Source organism: Cupressus sempervirens, chromosome 9, assembly GCF_028749045.1.
Source record: "Cupressus sempervirens isolate cs-2001-9-10 chromosome 9, ASM2874904v1, whole genome shotgun sequence".
In the NCBI taxonomy this organism is placed as follows: Eukaryota; Viridiplantae; Streptophyta; class Pinopsida; order Cupressales; family Cupressaceae; genus Cupressus; species Cupressus sempervirens.
In genome coordinates, this window is record NC_143126.1 from 87235728 (window position 1) to 87250912 (window position 15185).

The following is a 15185-nucleotide window of genomic DNA, read 5'->3' on the forward strand; positions in this document are numbered from 1 at the left end:
ACAATTACCCATAACCAAATTATCCCACTCATTTCAAATTCAAAATTTGAATTCCATTACTTGGTTTGTTCATAAGAAACCTATGACCCCTATACCTAGGGTCTAGACTGGTAACCCTTCCAGTCCATCTATGAACCAATGGTAGCCTTTTTCCTTGCTCGCACACACCATTTCATTCCTTTCTTTTTCATATCTACTCTACCCATTATTTGCCTATCACATCCATGGTGACTTAGTTCATCCATGACCTAGATCTGCGAACTTGCATATGTGTCTTCCTGTGTTGACATGGTGCACAGAAGTGCATACTAGTTTTCTCTTCTACTGATAATCCCAGTTCCTTACATCTTCTTCCCCCTTTGGCTGGTTGTCAAACAATTTTCCAATCAAATTCTTTGGCCATCAATGACAACACTCATTTCAAGAAGTTTCTTTCAACCTTTGTGCCAAAGAGACTTGTAAGGTCAAAATAACATCTATGTTCATTATGCATGCATGTTCGATGAAGACACATTTGAGTCTAATCACCTCCATCCACCACCAAAGTTGAGGACATCAAAATCCCTACCATACAAAACTCCTAACCAAAAGACTAGACCTACACCCAAATAAAATACTAAACCCCTGAAAACCCACCAAACACCCCTCAAACCAAATACAACAATAAGAAATTGCATGCACACCCCTATCATTACCCCAAACATAGAAAAAAATGCAAAAAGAGGTTATGGCACAACAACCCTAGCCTAACATGTAATCATACACACATATCATGCAACTCTTTTTTCAATTATTCTTCTTTTATCGTCCAATCTTGAGTGATTTCTTTTATTTTTTTCAACTTAGATTCTTAATTCAATCTTTTACTTACTCCTCTTTTATTGCATACAGTAGGTAATATAAATCCAATACTTAATCAAATACTTAACTTGATATCATATATTTGTTATTGAAAAAATCATTTTTTAATTGATGTTAGTTTATCATAGATATTTATATAATATTATTTACAATATTAAATATTCATATATGTCTAATAGCTTAGCCGAATTAGAGGCCCTGATAGAAGGCTTAACTCTAAGTAGAGAGATAGGTATTAACAAATCAGTTATCGAAGGAGACTCACAAATTATACTAAATGCATTGAAAAAAAGACAGACCCCAAATTGAATCCTTGATTCTAGACTTGAATATGTTATAGCCATCATTGATCAATTTGAAGAAATAATCATAAAACATATTTATAGGGAAGGTAATAGAGAAGTGGATAATCTCGCTAACAAAGGAGCAGATGGAGAAGAGATTCTAATAAGAAAAGCTAATATGATAAGTATAAGTTAGACACTTGTTCTTGAAGAAAAATTGATTTAAAACATTTAGTGTCAAAATAAACATGTTAAATTTAGCTGATATCATGGAAGTTTAATGTTAATAAGTGACACATCTTCGGTTATTCAAAACTTTTCCTTATATACTATTTGATTTTAAAATTAAAATTAATAGGATACAAGTTTCATTTTTTATTATGTAGTATACTTCTTTTCGTTCTAACAACTTGATATTAGCCAGGTTTAATTTTTCAATTTATACTCACAAGGAATTATCAAGAGCAAAGTTATAAATCAGAAATGAAAACAAAAGTGCCACACCAAGGGTACCTATCCATCTTTGATCTTTGGTGCCCAATTGATATGACTTTTTAATCTAAACACAATCTTGGGCCTCATGACCTTTTACCTATCAAAAAAATATAAATAAAAAATAAAAAATTCATATAATATTAATTTATAAATATAATATATAATATATAATATATAATATAATTTTATGTTAATGTGTTACTATATTCACATAAGTGATGTCCAATTATTCCAAATGTTATTTGATAGTCATATTCCTTGCTAGATTTCCAAATATGCTTTTTTTTTTTGTATAGAATATATTAACTGAATTATTGAATATCAATTATACCCAAATACTTGATATTTGTTTTAATATCTGTCATAATTTTCTTTTTATCATGTTTGTATGTACTAATACCCAAGATAAGTAAAAAACCAAAATGGATTTTTGCAATTTTTGCCAAATAGAAAATATATTTTTTCCATATCGCCACTTTGTGGCACCTCATGATCCTCTACATACCCACATTAAAAAATTGCATGAGCAAAATGTAAAAGCACAAACCAGTGTCACCCTTTTACAAAGGAAAGGGCTAACAAAAGTATAATTCTTCACCTTCAATGACATAAAATTGGTATTATTATTTAGAATTTGAAAATGAAGTAAATTAATGAAATGTGTAGGAATGGATGAAGTTTAGGATTATAATTTTTAATAATTATTTAGTATAAGTATTGATATATTTTCCTATTTTTTATAGATAACTTTTTTAGTTGTTGAAAAACATTGAAAATTAGGGGTCTAGTTCCCACCACAAAACTATATTAAAATAAACTTATTTCCTTTTGATCTCATATTATGTTATAGATAACATATATAGCTAGAATAATAAAAAATAAAATTTGGCTTTAGACCTATATTTTCTCTTTTATAACAATTCAAATTTTAACTCACCTGAAATTGATAGTTTTCATCTCCCACCATATTTTTCAAAGTAAATATATTCCAACTAAAAGAAAGATTATACATTCTTGAAGATGACTCTCTCCTCTAGAATTTCATATATTTTTTTAAAAAATTGATATTTTTTCTTTCTAAAAATTGGCATCTTCTCGAGTGTTAAAATACGTACTTGTAAAATTTTTTAGTTACAATATACTATATCTAATTAACACACTATTAACTCTATATGATAATATTCTTGACTTTGAGTTCTAGAAAATGGTGTTTATATGTTATTTTAAAAATAACATAAAAAAATAGTTAGAGTTATTCAAACGTCATTTTTTTTAAATAATTTAATTTCTTTAGTAATTGGATACAAACTAGTATAAAATATCCATCTAATAGATATTCCCAATTGGAAAAGTGTGAGACCATATATAACTTAGCTATAATAAATTTATAAAGATCATATGTTTGAACAAAACTGATTTTTAGATGGAAATACACAAATTCAATCATTCTGATAAGTTAGCCTAAAAGGTGACACAACTTTGGACTTTTACCTACACATTTTACCCTTAGTTCAACCTTGTCAAATATTTCACATATAGTATTGGCTAATAAATAGCACCACAATCCAAAATTCATTTCCGCATTTTACTTGAATATTATCTATATTATCATTCATATAACAATGCCACATATATTTATTAAAAAGATGAGTGAATTCAAAATAAGGAAAGGCTATAACAAAACAAAATAAGTATAATAAGTCATTGTGTAAAAAGAAGAACAAAGTAATGACAAAGTGGGTCCCAATAACTCCATGCACCAACAAGGTCAAAAGTGTCTAGAGGAGGGTCGCAACTCTTTTCACCATATTTACAATTACAATCTTGTTTATATTTTGTTGTTAGAGGATTTTGTTAATCTTAGATTGGTTTTGACATATGAGTGACAATACACTTAAGTCGTTTGCTTAGTTCATGCCGAACAAGTAATGTATGTCGAGCATAAGTTGTCAGATAGTGTATGCTGAGCAAAGAGTTATACAATATGTGTCGAGTAACTAGTAAGTGCCAAGTCACTCAAGTGCCGAGAAGATAGTAGATGTCAAGTGATAGTGGATGTCAAGTCATTCAAAGGCTGAGTTAAAATATTGAAGAGACAGTGGATGCCAAGCATCAAACACTTCAAGTATCAAGTAAACAATTTTGGACATAGTTGTTTGTTATGGCACAAACTTCTATGTGAACAATTTTTTAGCAACTTAAGGATTGTTTTGTGATTTTGGATGATAAGGATGAATCTATATTGAGGATCCCTATGCAGTACATGCAACCAATTAGTTGAAGGGATGTTTTAAGCGGAAAAATGGGTGAATCACAATCATTGATTCATATGTAACCCTAAGTCACCTAGGTCTTCTTAAGGAGGACAAACCCTAAACATTATATGTGTGTGGAAGGAGCAAAGAGAGAAGTTTGTATGTGCAAACAGAGTATTCATGGTGGCTAAGGAATTGTGAATTGAGATACATTGCAGAATCAGTTAGAGAAGAACAGAGGAAAGGAGTTGGAGGACATAAGTGATACATTTTATCAGTGAGGATCAAGTACACATAAGAAAAGAGGTGATCTATTAACTAGCAGCAGAGTGTTAACCATAGGATCATTGTTGATACATTCTAGCAAGTGAATTAGTTAAATCTCTTGACATAGTAGTCCTAACAAAATGTTGTAAATCCTTTAATAGGGTGCTTACTTCATTTTGAGTTTTAAGTCCTTTAATCAGGCACATTTTTAAAAGGGTGTTGAAATCCTTTAATAGGGTAAGATCTAAAAATCTTGTAAGCCTTTAATAGGGCAAACTTTTCACAAGGTAGATCATAGTTTATGATCAAACATTGTAGCCTTTGTTGGATACACTTTATTACTATAGTAGTGGAGATTTGTGGGTGTCATCCCCACCCCAGTTTTACCTTCTCATTGGAGGGTTTCTGGGTAACCAAATATCTTGTGTCATACATATGTTAAATGTTATTTGCTTTCATGCTATGGATGCATATGTTTAGCTAGCTATTTCAATTTACATGTAAATTGTGAGATTGATGTGTGGTGAATGATTTTATGGTTAAATATTTGAAGGACCGATTTAACCAACAACCCCACCCCACCCCCCCATGAGTTTTCTTTCCCTATTGTATTTTCAACATATTTCATAAACCTTGAATCAATATATCAACCTAAGATGGGATCACAAAACATACATTGTAATTGCTAAGTACTAAGAGGTATCCATTGTGCCAAAGTTGCTTCAATCCCAATGTCAATCTAATCTCTTATGATGTTGAGGCTTTCACCTCATATAATCCCTGGTGTTACAATCTTATTTATATTTTGCTGTTGGAGGATTTCATAAACCTTGAATCAATATAGCAACCTAAGATGGGATCACAAAACATACATTGTACTTGCTAAGGACTCAGAGGTACCCATTGTGCCAAAGTTGCTTCGATCCCAATGTTAATCTTATCTCTTATGATGTTGAGGCTTTCACCTCATATAATGCTTGGTGGGAACCACTCAACTTTTCCAGCAGACCAAAGGCCCATTAACAAATTGTTTATCTTGAGTAGAAACTCAAGTAGAACAAATAATAAGAGCTACTCAAGAGAAGTCATTAGAGTTTGACTAGGCAATAGTCCTATGACCTAAAGTTAGAGAAGAAGCAAAACTATAGCTAGTAGTCTACAACCATCCTCACTAAACAAACTTTGTTCATAAGAAGTGTAGGACTTATACTAGGTATCCTAGTTACCATGAAAAAAGTGGTTACACCCTTAATAATACCCATGAAAAGAAGACCGATGATATGAAGTTGCAAGTGAGGAAACCTAGTAAATAGTATACAAAGCATTACTCCAACAATCACAACATATAAAATTGAACAATTTCAAATACATATTTTTTAAAGTTTACACTTAAAATCTACATAAGTAATGTTTGTTTAACCACAAAAGAATTTCCCTTTCTTTTTTAATGGAGGATTTTTCATACACAAGTTGTAATTTGTCCAAAAAGTGAGCTCTATAAGAACCCCTCAACTCATCAAACCCATTGACATGATTCTTTTTCATATGCATTTCACTTAATAAATAAAATAAGATTCTCACCACAATATGAAAAGCCTATTCTATAATAAAACTATTAATGTATACATCAAAAATAATTTTATAACTTTAATAATTAAATTAAAAATTAAAATAAGAAAACAACTAGCCTCTTCTATAATAGGACTATCTATGAAGACATAAAAAACAATTCTATAATTTTAATAATTAAATCAAAAAATTCGAAATTAGAACATAACTGTATTCTAAAACTAAATTGAATTATTAAATCTATTAAACTGTCTTATCATCCAGAAGCCTTTTGATGCTTTCGGATCTTCTCCTTTAAAGGGCAATTGCCGGCCAAAGCGAGGTGCGAATCTTCTTAATATAAAATATAAGCTATTTAATATTTTTCCTTCGAGATTTAAGCTATTTGCTGTTGGCAATTTTTGTCTATTGATTGTGACGTTGAAGATTTATACGAGGGACGAGAAGATTCCATCGTTTCAGACATTGTTTTTTTTTTCGTTCCAGACATTTTAACAACATCCAAGCTCTGAGCCACCCTTAACTATCCACGCCTTTTTTGTTCTGGGGAATACGCCAAGCATGCATTGATCAATCCGTACCTTTCATTCTTCTATTATTACTTTTTCATCCTGTCTATTAGTTGCTGGCATTGTATAGGAATTCACAAATTCAGGGTTTTTTAAAATAAAATGAAGCAGAATGTTATCCATAAAAGGCGATTCTTGGCTCCCATTAACACACAAGAGCTCGTGAGTTGCAGGAAAGTAGAGATTCTACAGTACAGAGATGGATTTGAATTTTTTCTGGTGGCCGCTTTTAAGCTTTGTGGGTTTCTTATTGACGGCTGTATTGGTGAATGTCGTGGTGAAAATATGGTGGGTGCCTCTTCGCACACAGAAGTTCTTTCGAAATCAGGGCATTGATGGACCCCCTTACAAGCTGATTTATGGAAGCACGAAAGAATTACTCGAAATCAAGAAGCGCGCCAAATCGACTCCCTCCAAGATCACGCCCCACGATATCGTACATGTTGTTGTTCCTCATGTTGATGTTTGGGCAAAACAATATGGTAAAGATCCTAGCAACAGCGTCTTTAATTTGTTTTATTTTTTCCTGAATTTGAAGGATCATTTTGCTAATGTGGATTTATAATTGTAAAATTTTGTAGCTGTTGATTTTAAATTTGTTTGTTTGATTTTTTTTTCCATTAATATATCTTTCTTTTGATCTCTGATGTGAGTAGCAGGATATTTGTGAATTCTAAAACGAGTGAGAGCTTTATGAATTGTGAAAATCTCGTAACAGTATCCAAATGTAACTAGGCAAAATATATTGTGAATTCAAAAGCAAGAGTGGTTAACGGAACTAAAATTTCGTTCTAAGATGTGATTAGGTAGGACTTTTGCGAATTCAAAAACAATAGTTTTATGCATTGTAGAAACAAGAATCTGATTAAAGGAATAAAATCTTGTTCCATGATGTGGTTAGGCAGGATATTGGTGAATTCAGAAGCAAGATGTAGCTTTGTGAATTGTGAAAATCTGAGAACAAGATTTTCTTGATGTGATTAGGCAAGGTATTTGTGATTTCAAAAACAGGAGCGCTCAGTTGTATGGATTATAAAATCTGATAACAGTAATAAAATCTTGTCCCTATTATAAAGCCACTTGCTATCGCTCCTCTACGCTGTTTAGTATGAGGGACTATTTTCAGGAATTAGTTAACTGTATTGGAACTATTTTCAGGATATAGCAGTTTTCCACTTTTACTTCCCCTCTAGAGAATCTTGTCCCTGATGTGATTAGGCAGGCTATTTGTGAATTCAAAAACAGAGCGAGAGCTTTATGAATTATCAAAATCTAATGAAGTAAAAAAATCTTGTTCGCTGGTGTCATTAGGTAGGATATTTGTGATTCCAAAGAGCTTATGAATTGTGGACAGTTTTATGATTTGTAAAATAAAAATATCTGCGAATTAAAGAAACAGAGTGAAAGCTTACGAATTGTGGACATTTTTTTGAGTTGTAAAATCTGATGGCAGTAGTAAAATCTTGTCCCCTGATGTGATTAGGTAGGCTATTTGTGAATTCAAAAAATTGTGAAAATCTAATAAAGTAATAAAATCTTGTTACCTGATTTGATTAGGTAGGAAATTTGTGAATTCAAAAACAGAATGACAGCTTATGAATTGTGGAAATCTGATAACAGTAATATAATAGTGTCTCATGTGATTAGGCAATATAGTGACAGCTTTGTAAATTGTAAATATCTCAAAAAATTAATAAACTCTTGCTCCCTGATGTGATTAGGCAGGATATTTGTGTATTGGTTGGGCACTGCAGCAAGGCTTGTGGTTCATGACCCAGAGATTACGAAGCAGATTCTGTCCAACAAGTCTGGTCATTACGAGAAGCCTGAGCCCACAATTCAATTGATACGCTTGACTGGTTACGGCCTTGCACTATCCGAAGGAGAGAAATGGGCTCGCCAAAGAAGGCTTCTCAATCCGGCGTTTCATTTAGAAAGTCTGAAGGTAAGTCTATAATGTTTATAATCACCTTTTTCTTAATTGGGTCTCCTTGTCTCTGTAAATTGAAGGTAAGTCTATAATGTTTATAAGAACACTAATCATCTTCGGATGAATCAAACCAGGAAACTTTGCTCTTTTCTTATCATAGATGTAGTTTTTGGAATTCAAAGCATATGTAGAGAGCTTATTGGGTGATTTGTGTCAGTCAATGGTTCCAGTGATGGCAGCTAGCACCTCCAAAATGTTGGAGAAATGGGGAAATGTAATCGGTGAGGGTGTGAAAGAAATTGAGGTGTCAGAAGAATTTCGATGCCTAACTTCAGATTTAATAGCCCGGACAGCATTTGGGTCTAGTTTTGAGGAAGGAAAACATATATTTGAAATGCTAGCTGAACTAACCATTCTGGTTGGTAATTCTTTTGGGAAAATAAAATTTCCAGGTTCCAGGTAGTGCAGCACCTCCTTCCTTCTTATAATGGTATCTTTCGTCAAATTGCAAAGAAAACATTATTGGGTATTTGGCTGTATGAATAATTGATCTTAGATATTTCCATTGAACAGCATTAAGGTGGACATTGAATCAATATTTTTTATATTTTAAATATAAAATATGTTTCTTACTATTGTTTTCTCAATTTTTGTAAGGTTCCTGCCCACTTCAAGTAATTTAAGATCTAGAAAGTTAGGCATGGATATTGAAAAATCATTGACAGAGATGATCTTTGATCGCAAAAAGAATGTTGAGACGGGGAAACATGATAGCTACGGCACTGATCTTTTGGGTCTAATGATGAATGCTTATAAGAACGAATTGAAGGACAAAAAGAATTTTCTGGGCTCATCTCTTCAAAACATGGTTGATGAGTGCAAGACTTTCTTTACTGCAGGGAGTGAGACTACTGCCACTTTACTCACATGGACACTCATTGTACTTGGAATGCACACAGATTGGCAAGATCAGGCAAGGGAGGAAGTCCTTAAGATCTTCAACAAAGAAACTCCAACATTTGATGCCTTCTCTCGCTTAAAATTAGTAAGAATCAATAGAGTTCACATTTTACATTCTATATCATTACTGTTTTGTTTCTTGATTATACTGTGTAAGATCTTGTTTACAATAACATTTTTTGATCTACTCTATTATTCACCATCAATTTTTAAATAACTTTTTCTGGTATACAATAACTGGTATCGCAATTCCTATCTTTGCCAAGGAGTATAACTCATAAAGTCATTCATTTTCAGGTGAACATGATTTTGTATGAAGTGTTAAGGCTTTATCCTCCAGCATCGGTTTTATCAAGAAAGGCTTACAAAACGATGCAGTTAGGGAATATGACTGTCCCAGCAGGGACAGAGCTTATGCTAAAAACTATCCTGGTGCACCATGATGAAGAGTTGTGGGGGAAAGATGCCAATGAGTTCAATCCTTTGAGATTTAGTGAAGGGATTTCAAAGGCCTCTGCCCATCCTGCCGCATTTACAAGTTTTGGGCTGGGACCAAGAATCTGTATAGGCCAAAATTTTGCATTGATTGAAGCCAAGGTGATATTGATTATGATCTTGCAGCGTTTCTCCTTTTCTCTTTCCTCCACATATATTCATGCCCCTGCAATGGTTTTCACTCTCCGTCCGCTACATGGAGCTCAAATCGTGTTTCAAAAGTTGCAAAATTAAGAAAGCATATAGATAATCATGTATAAAAAGTTGACAAAACTGAGAAAGCGTATAGATATATATATAAAATCAGTGTGGATCTCCGCTTACTCATGTACTTCAGTTTATGTTGAGGCTATCTTAGTCTAAAATAAATTGACATTTCTCAAATTTTAATAGTTTTGGGAAGAAAAAATATTTTCAGAATGTAAGATTATCTATATTTTGAAGGTCTTCTTTAATAAAATATGTTATATTTTACATTTTGTAGAATAGATTTTGTGGGTAAGATTTTTTTAAATATCAAAACTAAAATATTAAAAATGTTAAGAGAGAATGTAAATTAAATATAAATTTGATAGAAGATGGAAAAATAAATATATCTAGAAGGTTCAAAGATTTTTCCAAGAAACATTCAAAAAATATAAAATACTATGCTAAACAAAAGAAAAATGCAGGAGAATGTGATGAATGAATGAGAGAATGTGGAGAAGCGTTGGCTGCCGGCAGGGCTAGGGTTTTTCCCCTAGCCAGTTCTTGGTGTTTGATCTTTACTATTTTTCTGTTCTATTTGGATTGCTAGCTACTGGACATAATTTGCGTTGGTGTTTTTGGAAACCTTTTACAGTCAATTTTGGATTGGGGTTTTCTTGTTTGCATGGCAGGGCCTGGGATTTCATCTCCGTTGGTGAAAACAGATGGTTCTTCTCCAACTATGCATGCAATGCGATTTGAATCGTTTTATTCAGGGGAGAGCTCCAAGCTGAAAAAAGTTAATGGTTGCTTTCCGCGTAGCCATGATCGCCCTGTTCTGGTTATTCCTCCAACGGCTGTAATGGAGGACATTGATTATTGGACCAAGCATGCTTTGATATGCAAATTTCTTGGAATCCGGATTTCCCTATCCACTCTTGAGGCATGGATCCGCCGCTCATGGCAGGTGGAAGGCGATATGGAGATTATGTTGGCAGGGAATAATTATTTTTTTGTTGTATTCTCTTGCATGTCTGATCGGGAACGTATTTTTGAAGGAGGCCCTTATTTCTACAACTATGTGGGGTTATTTGTCAAACCTTGGCATTCAGGTTTTAATTCTGTTGAGGATCTCCCTTCAACAGTGCCAGTTTGGGTTCGCTTGCCTCGTCTTCCCTTGAAATTTTGGCGTGAAGACATCCTTCGACAAATTGCTGCTTTGTTGGGGAAGCCGGCTGCGATCGCACATCAATCCCTTGATAAAAAGGTTATTTCTTATGCTAGAATTTGTGTTGAAATTAATTTGAATAACCCATTACCAGATTCTTTGAAAATTTGTATGGGGGATTCTTCTTGGGTGTAGCAGTTAGATTATGAATCCCTCCCTTTCCGTTGCCGGATTTGTCATGAGTATGGTCATTTATAGCGTCAATGCCCCCGTAACTCGAGTTTCAAAGGAGTGGATGGTTCTACAGCTGGCAATGTTGGTGGTTTGGCAGATACTACAGGGAAAGGACAATCTCAAATGGCTAATACTACCAAGGGGATGAATCCGCAAGATGCTACAGGTAAGGGTAAGGCTCAAATGCAGGATAAGGATGGATTTACCCTTGTTCGCCCTCAAGCTAAGGGACATGGTCAAAAGAGGCCTTTGAAAGAAAGATTATCTGATTCAGGTTTTAACCGCTTTGAGGTGCTGGATAGTATGGTTCTAGAGGAGGGTATTCCTCCTCCTATCTCTTCTGATCCAGTTTGCCCAGATGAGAGATCTGTTCCTAATGATGCTTGTGGGGCTTCCCAAGTTGTAGTATATCAGAATTGTGAGGTCCCTGTAGCTCCTATGACAGAGGCTCTGGTGACTCCTGCAGTGTTGGAGGATAATGATGTTGTTTTAGCTGACTTGGTTAAGGATGTGCTACCATTAGGTAAGGGCAAGAGATCTCCTCTCCCCTTGGGGTTGATGCCTTGACCCTTTAAGCGGGCTTCTTCTACTCCCCCTCTAAGGAGTGGGCGCAAAACAGACCAAGAGAAGATTAAACTCACAGGAGATATATTGATTGAGTCTAGTTCAGTGAAACCTTTGGATTCTCATTTTCCCAATTCTACCCAATGATGATTATTCTCTCATGGAATGTAAGGGGGTTGAATAGCATCCCTAGACAAAAGGTTATTCATAACTTGGTGGTTGATCATAGTCCTGATTTTTTTGTATCCAAGAGACTAAGCTCTCTGTGGAGTCTATGGTCCAACATGCCTCTAGTATTTGGTCTTATGGCCAATGCCAGTGTGTTGGGGCAACAGGCAGTGCGGGTGGTTTAGCTATATTTTGGGATCCTCAAAAAATTTCTCCTCTTGGCTGGATGTCTTCTCACTCAGCTCTCTCTATGGTAGCTTCTGCTCTAGACTCAGGAGAGGTAATCATGGTTACTAATGTGTATGCACCTGTTGATCTTGTGGGAAAGGAGGAACTTTGGGAACATATTCAATATGTTAGAAATTGTCATCCTTATCATCCTTGGGTGTTAGCAGGGGACTTCAATTCAGTTTTAAGTCTGGAGGAGAAGCATGGTGATTTGGCTAGATTGGGGCCTTCTTCTGCTCTTCTTTGGCAACACATATCTCTTTTGCATCTCTCTGATGTTAAGCCTTATAATGGTCTCTATACCTGAAATAATCGCAGGACTGGTGTTGCTGCTATCTCAGAACGTCTGGATAGATTTCTTGTTTCTTGCTTCTGGGTTAGTGGAACCCTTACTATCTCTTCAGAAATCCTTGATTGGAGGGGTTCAGATCATTGGCCAATCAAATTTTCCGCTATAGGGGCTTATGTTCCGAAGCATCCTCCTTTTAAGTTCCAGTTGATGTGGCTTCGTGACTCCTCTCTTCATGATTTTGTTTTTTGTTGGTGGAAAGATGGTGCTCCTGCATATATGGTACTGCAATGTTCTCATTTTCTAAAAGGCTTCAATATGTTAAAAGGAAGCTCAAGATATGGAATAGGGAATGCTTTGGGAACCTTCACTTTATGAAGAGGCTTGCTCAAGAAGATCTTGATGTCATCACAAGGGAGATTAGAGATCGAAGTTTCTCAGAGGATCTTGGCAAGGCTGAATCCCTTGCTTCTAGAGCTCTAGAAGAATGGGAACTTCGAGAGGAAATTTTTTGGAAGCAAAAGGCTAGAGTTGATTAGCTCCAAGAAGGTGATCGAAACACTGCCTTTTTCCATAAAACAGTGCAATCTCGCCGGAATCAAAGCAGTATCTCTTCTTTGGTTAATTCTCAAGGTATCCAACTGAATTCCTTGCCAGCTTTGTTCTAGGAGGCTATTTGGTACTTCTCTACCCTCTTCTTTGAGGACTCTCCTCCTGCTGATAATGAAGAAAATCTTATTTTGTCATGTATTCATTCCCTTATCACTCAGGGAATGAATGATTATCTCATGCGTCCTATCTCTTTGGAAGAGCTGGAGGAGGTGGTCTTTGGCATGCCTAAGGGGAAGGCTCCTGGTCCTGATGGCTTTCCAGTTGAATTCTTTCAAGAATTTTGGGACATCATTAGTCATGATTTGTTGGAGGTGGTTAAAGAATCCTATGCTAGCAAGCAGATGCTTCGAGCTTTGAACTCTACATTCTTGACTCTTATTCCTAAGAGAGAGGGTGCTAATCAATTGAAGTTTTTTAGACCAATTGCCTTATGTAATGTGGTTTACAAAGTTATTACTAAGTTGATTGCTGAGAGACTGAAAAGGTGGCTTCCCATTATTATCTCAGAAGAACAAGGTGGTTTTGTTACTGGCAGACAAATTTTGGATGGGGTGGTTATTGCTACTGAGGCTATTCACTCTATGGCTACTTCAAGGGAGAGAGCCATGTTTGTTAAGCTAGATATGGCTAAGGCCTACGATAGAGTTAAATGGAGCTTCCTAAGGAGTATTCTTCTTTCTTTTGGATTTAGCTTTGACTGGGTGAGTTGGATTATGAGTTGTGTTACTTCTGCCTCTTTTTCTATTCTGATTAATGATCAACCTTCTCAACTATTTGGTGCTTCTAGAGGCCTCCGCCAGGGTGACCCTCTCTCCCCATATCTATTCATCATCATGGCTGAAGGCTTGGGCAGATTCATTAAGCATCAGGTGTCCCAGAATTCTATTCAAGGCTGGTGGTGGGGTAATGGCTTACCTTCTCTTTCCCATCTTCAATTTGTTGATGATTCTGCTCTTGCCGGTCTTGCTAGGATCAAGGAAGCTGAAGCCTTTCAAAATGCTTTGGACGTTTATTTGGCAGCTTCAGGCCAGAAAGTTAATGAGCACAAATCTTCCATTTACTTTTTTAACACTCCTGATTCTATTTAGCACATGATTGTTGGTATCCTACGGTTTCAGATAGGATCACTTCCTTTGACTTATCTTGGCATTCCTATTACTGTTTCCAGGCAGCCACGTCTCTTCTGGCAAAATTTGATTACCAAGCTTCAGGATAAGGTAAATCATTGGACTCATAGATGGCTTTCTACTACTGCCCGGGTTACTCTTCTTTAAGCTGTTATCCAAGCTCTTCCTACTTATAGAAGCATGGTTCACGCTGCACCTATTTACTTTCTCAAGGAGTTTGATGCTCTTTCTTGACAATTCCTTTGGAGTGGTAATTTACGTAGTACTAAATGGAGCTTGGTTAATTGGGCAACTGTTTGTAGGCCTAAAAAGGAGGGTGGTCTTGGTCTTCGATCTGCTCTATTGAGTAGTCAAGCTTTGGCTGCTAAACCTTATTGGCGATGGTGCTCTGGACAACATCAACTTTGGGCTCGTATTATCACTCATAAATATTTTCATGGTGCTGATCCTTGCTCTGTTTCTGCACTTCCTCTTGAAGGTCGTGGCTCAATGGTTTGGCATACTTTGAAGACATGTGCGATGTTGGTGAAGAGGGGTCTGTTCTGGATATGTAAAGGAGGTTCTCAGGCTTTGTTTTGGTCTGATGCTTGGGATGGATTCCCTTCCATTTTATCCATATACCCTCATCTTTAGCCTCTTTGTGACTCTTTTCTTGCCGCTGGATGGGATAAAGTGGCTCATTACAAGACTCCTTATCAATTGGGACCTGTTGTTGGTTACAGATGGAAGCATTCTTCTGATTGGCCTCTTGGAGGTACAGACATGGATCGTCAGGAGCTTTCTCAAATTCTGGCCTCTAGAGAATGTTCTTCTTTGCTTGGTCCAGATGTTTTGGCTTGGGGCGGTACCTTGTCTAGTAAATATCATGTCTCTATTGGGTATCAGGAGATAACTAGACAATTATTTGGGGATGCTGAGGTCCCT

General features: G+C 35.5%; 1 protein-coding gene across 1 annotated transcript; it reads left to right on the forward strand.

Moving 5' to 3' along the window:
• The first annotated feature begins 6187 nt into the window (after positions 1-6187).
• Positions 6188-10165, forward strand: LOC149537745 (cytochrome P450 CYP72A616-like). Its single transcript, XM_089801751.1, has 5 exons — positions 6188-6782; positions 8022-8245; positions 8448-8689; positions 8888-9275; positions 9488-10165. Exons 1-5 carry the CDS (start codon positions 6500-6502, stop codon positions 9917-9919), a joined length of 1569 nt encoding a protein of 522 aa, XP_089657877.1. The 5' UTR covers positions 6188-6499; the 3' UTR covers positions 9920-10165.
• Positions 10166-15185: the final 5020 nt, after the last annotated feature.

Coding starts and splice junctions, on each gene's coding strand:
- LOC149537745 (XM_089801751.1), top strand. CDS start 6,500: ATGGATTTGAATTTTTTCTGGTGGCCGCTTTTAAGCTTTGTGGGTTTC. Junction 8,246..8,447: donor TTCATTTAGAAAGTCTGAAG/GTAAGTCTATAA, acceptor GATTTGTGTCAG/TCAATGGTTCCAGTGATGGC. Junction 9,276..9,487: donor CCTTCTCTCGCTTAAAATTA/GTAAGAATCAAT, acceptor ATTCATTTTCAG/GTGAACATGATTTTGTATGA.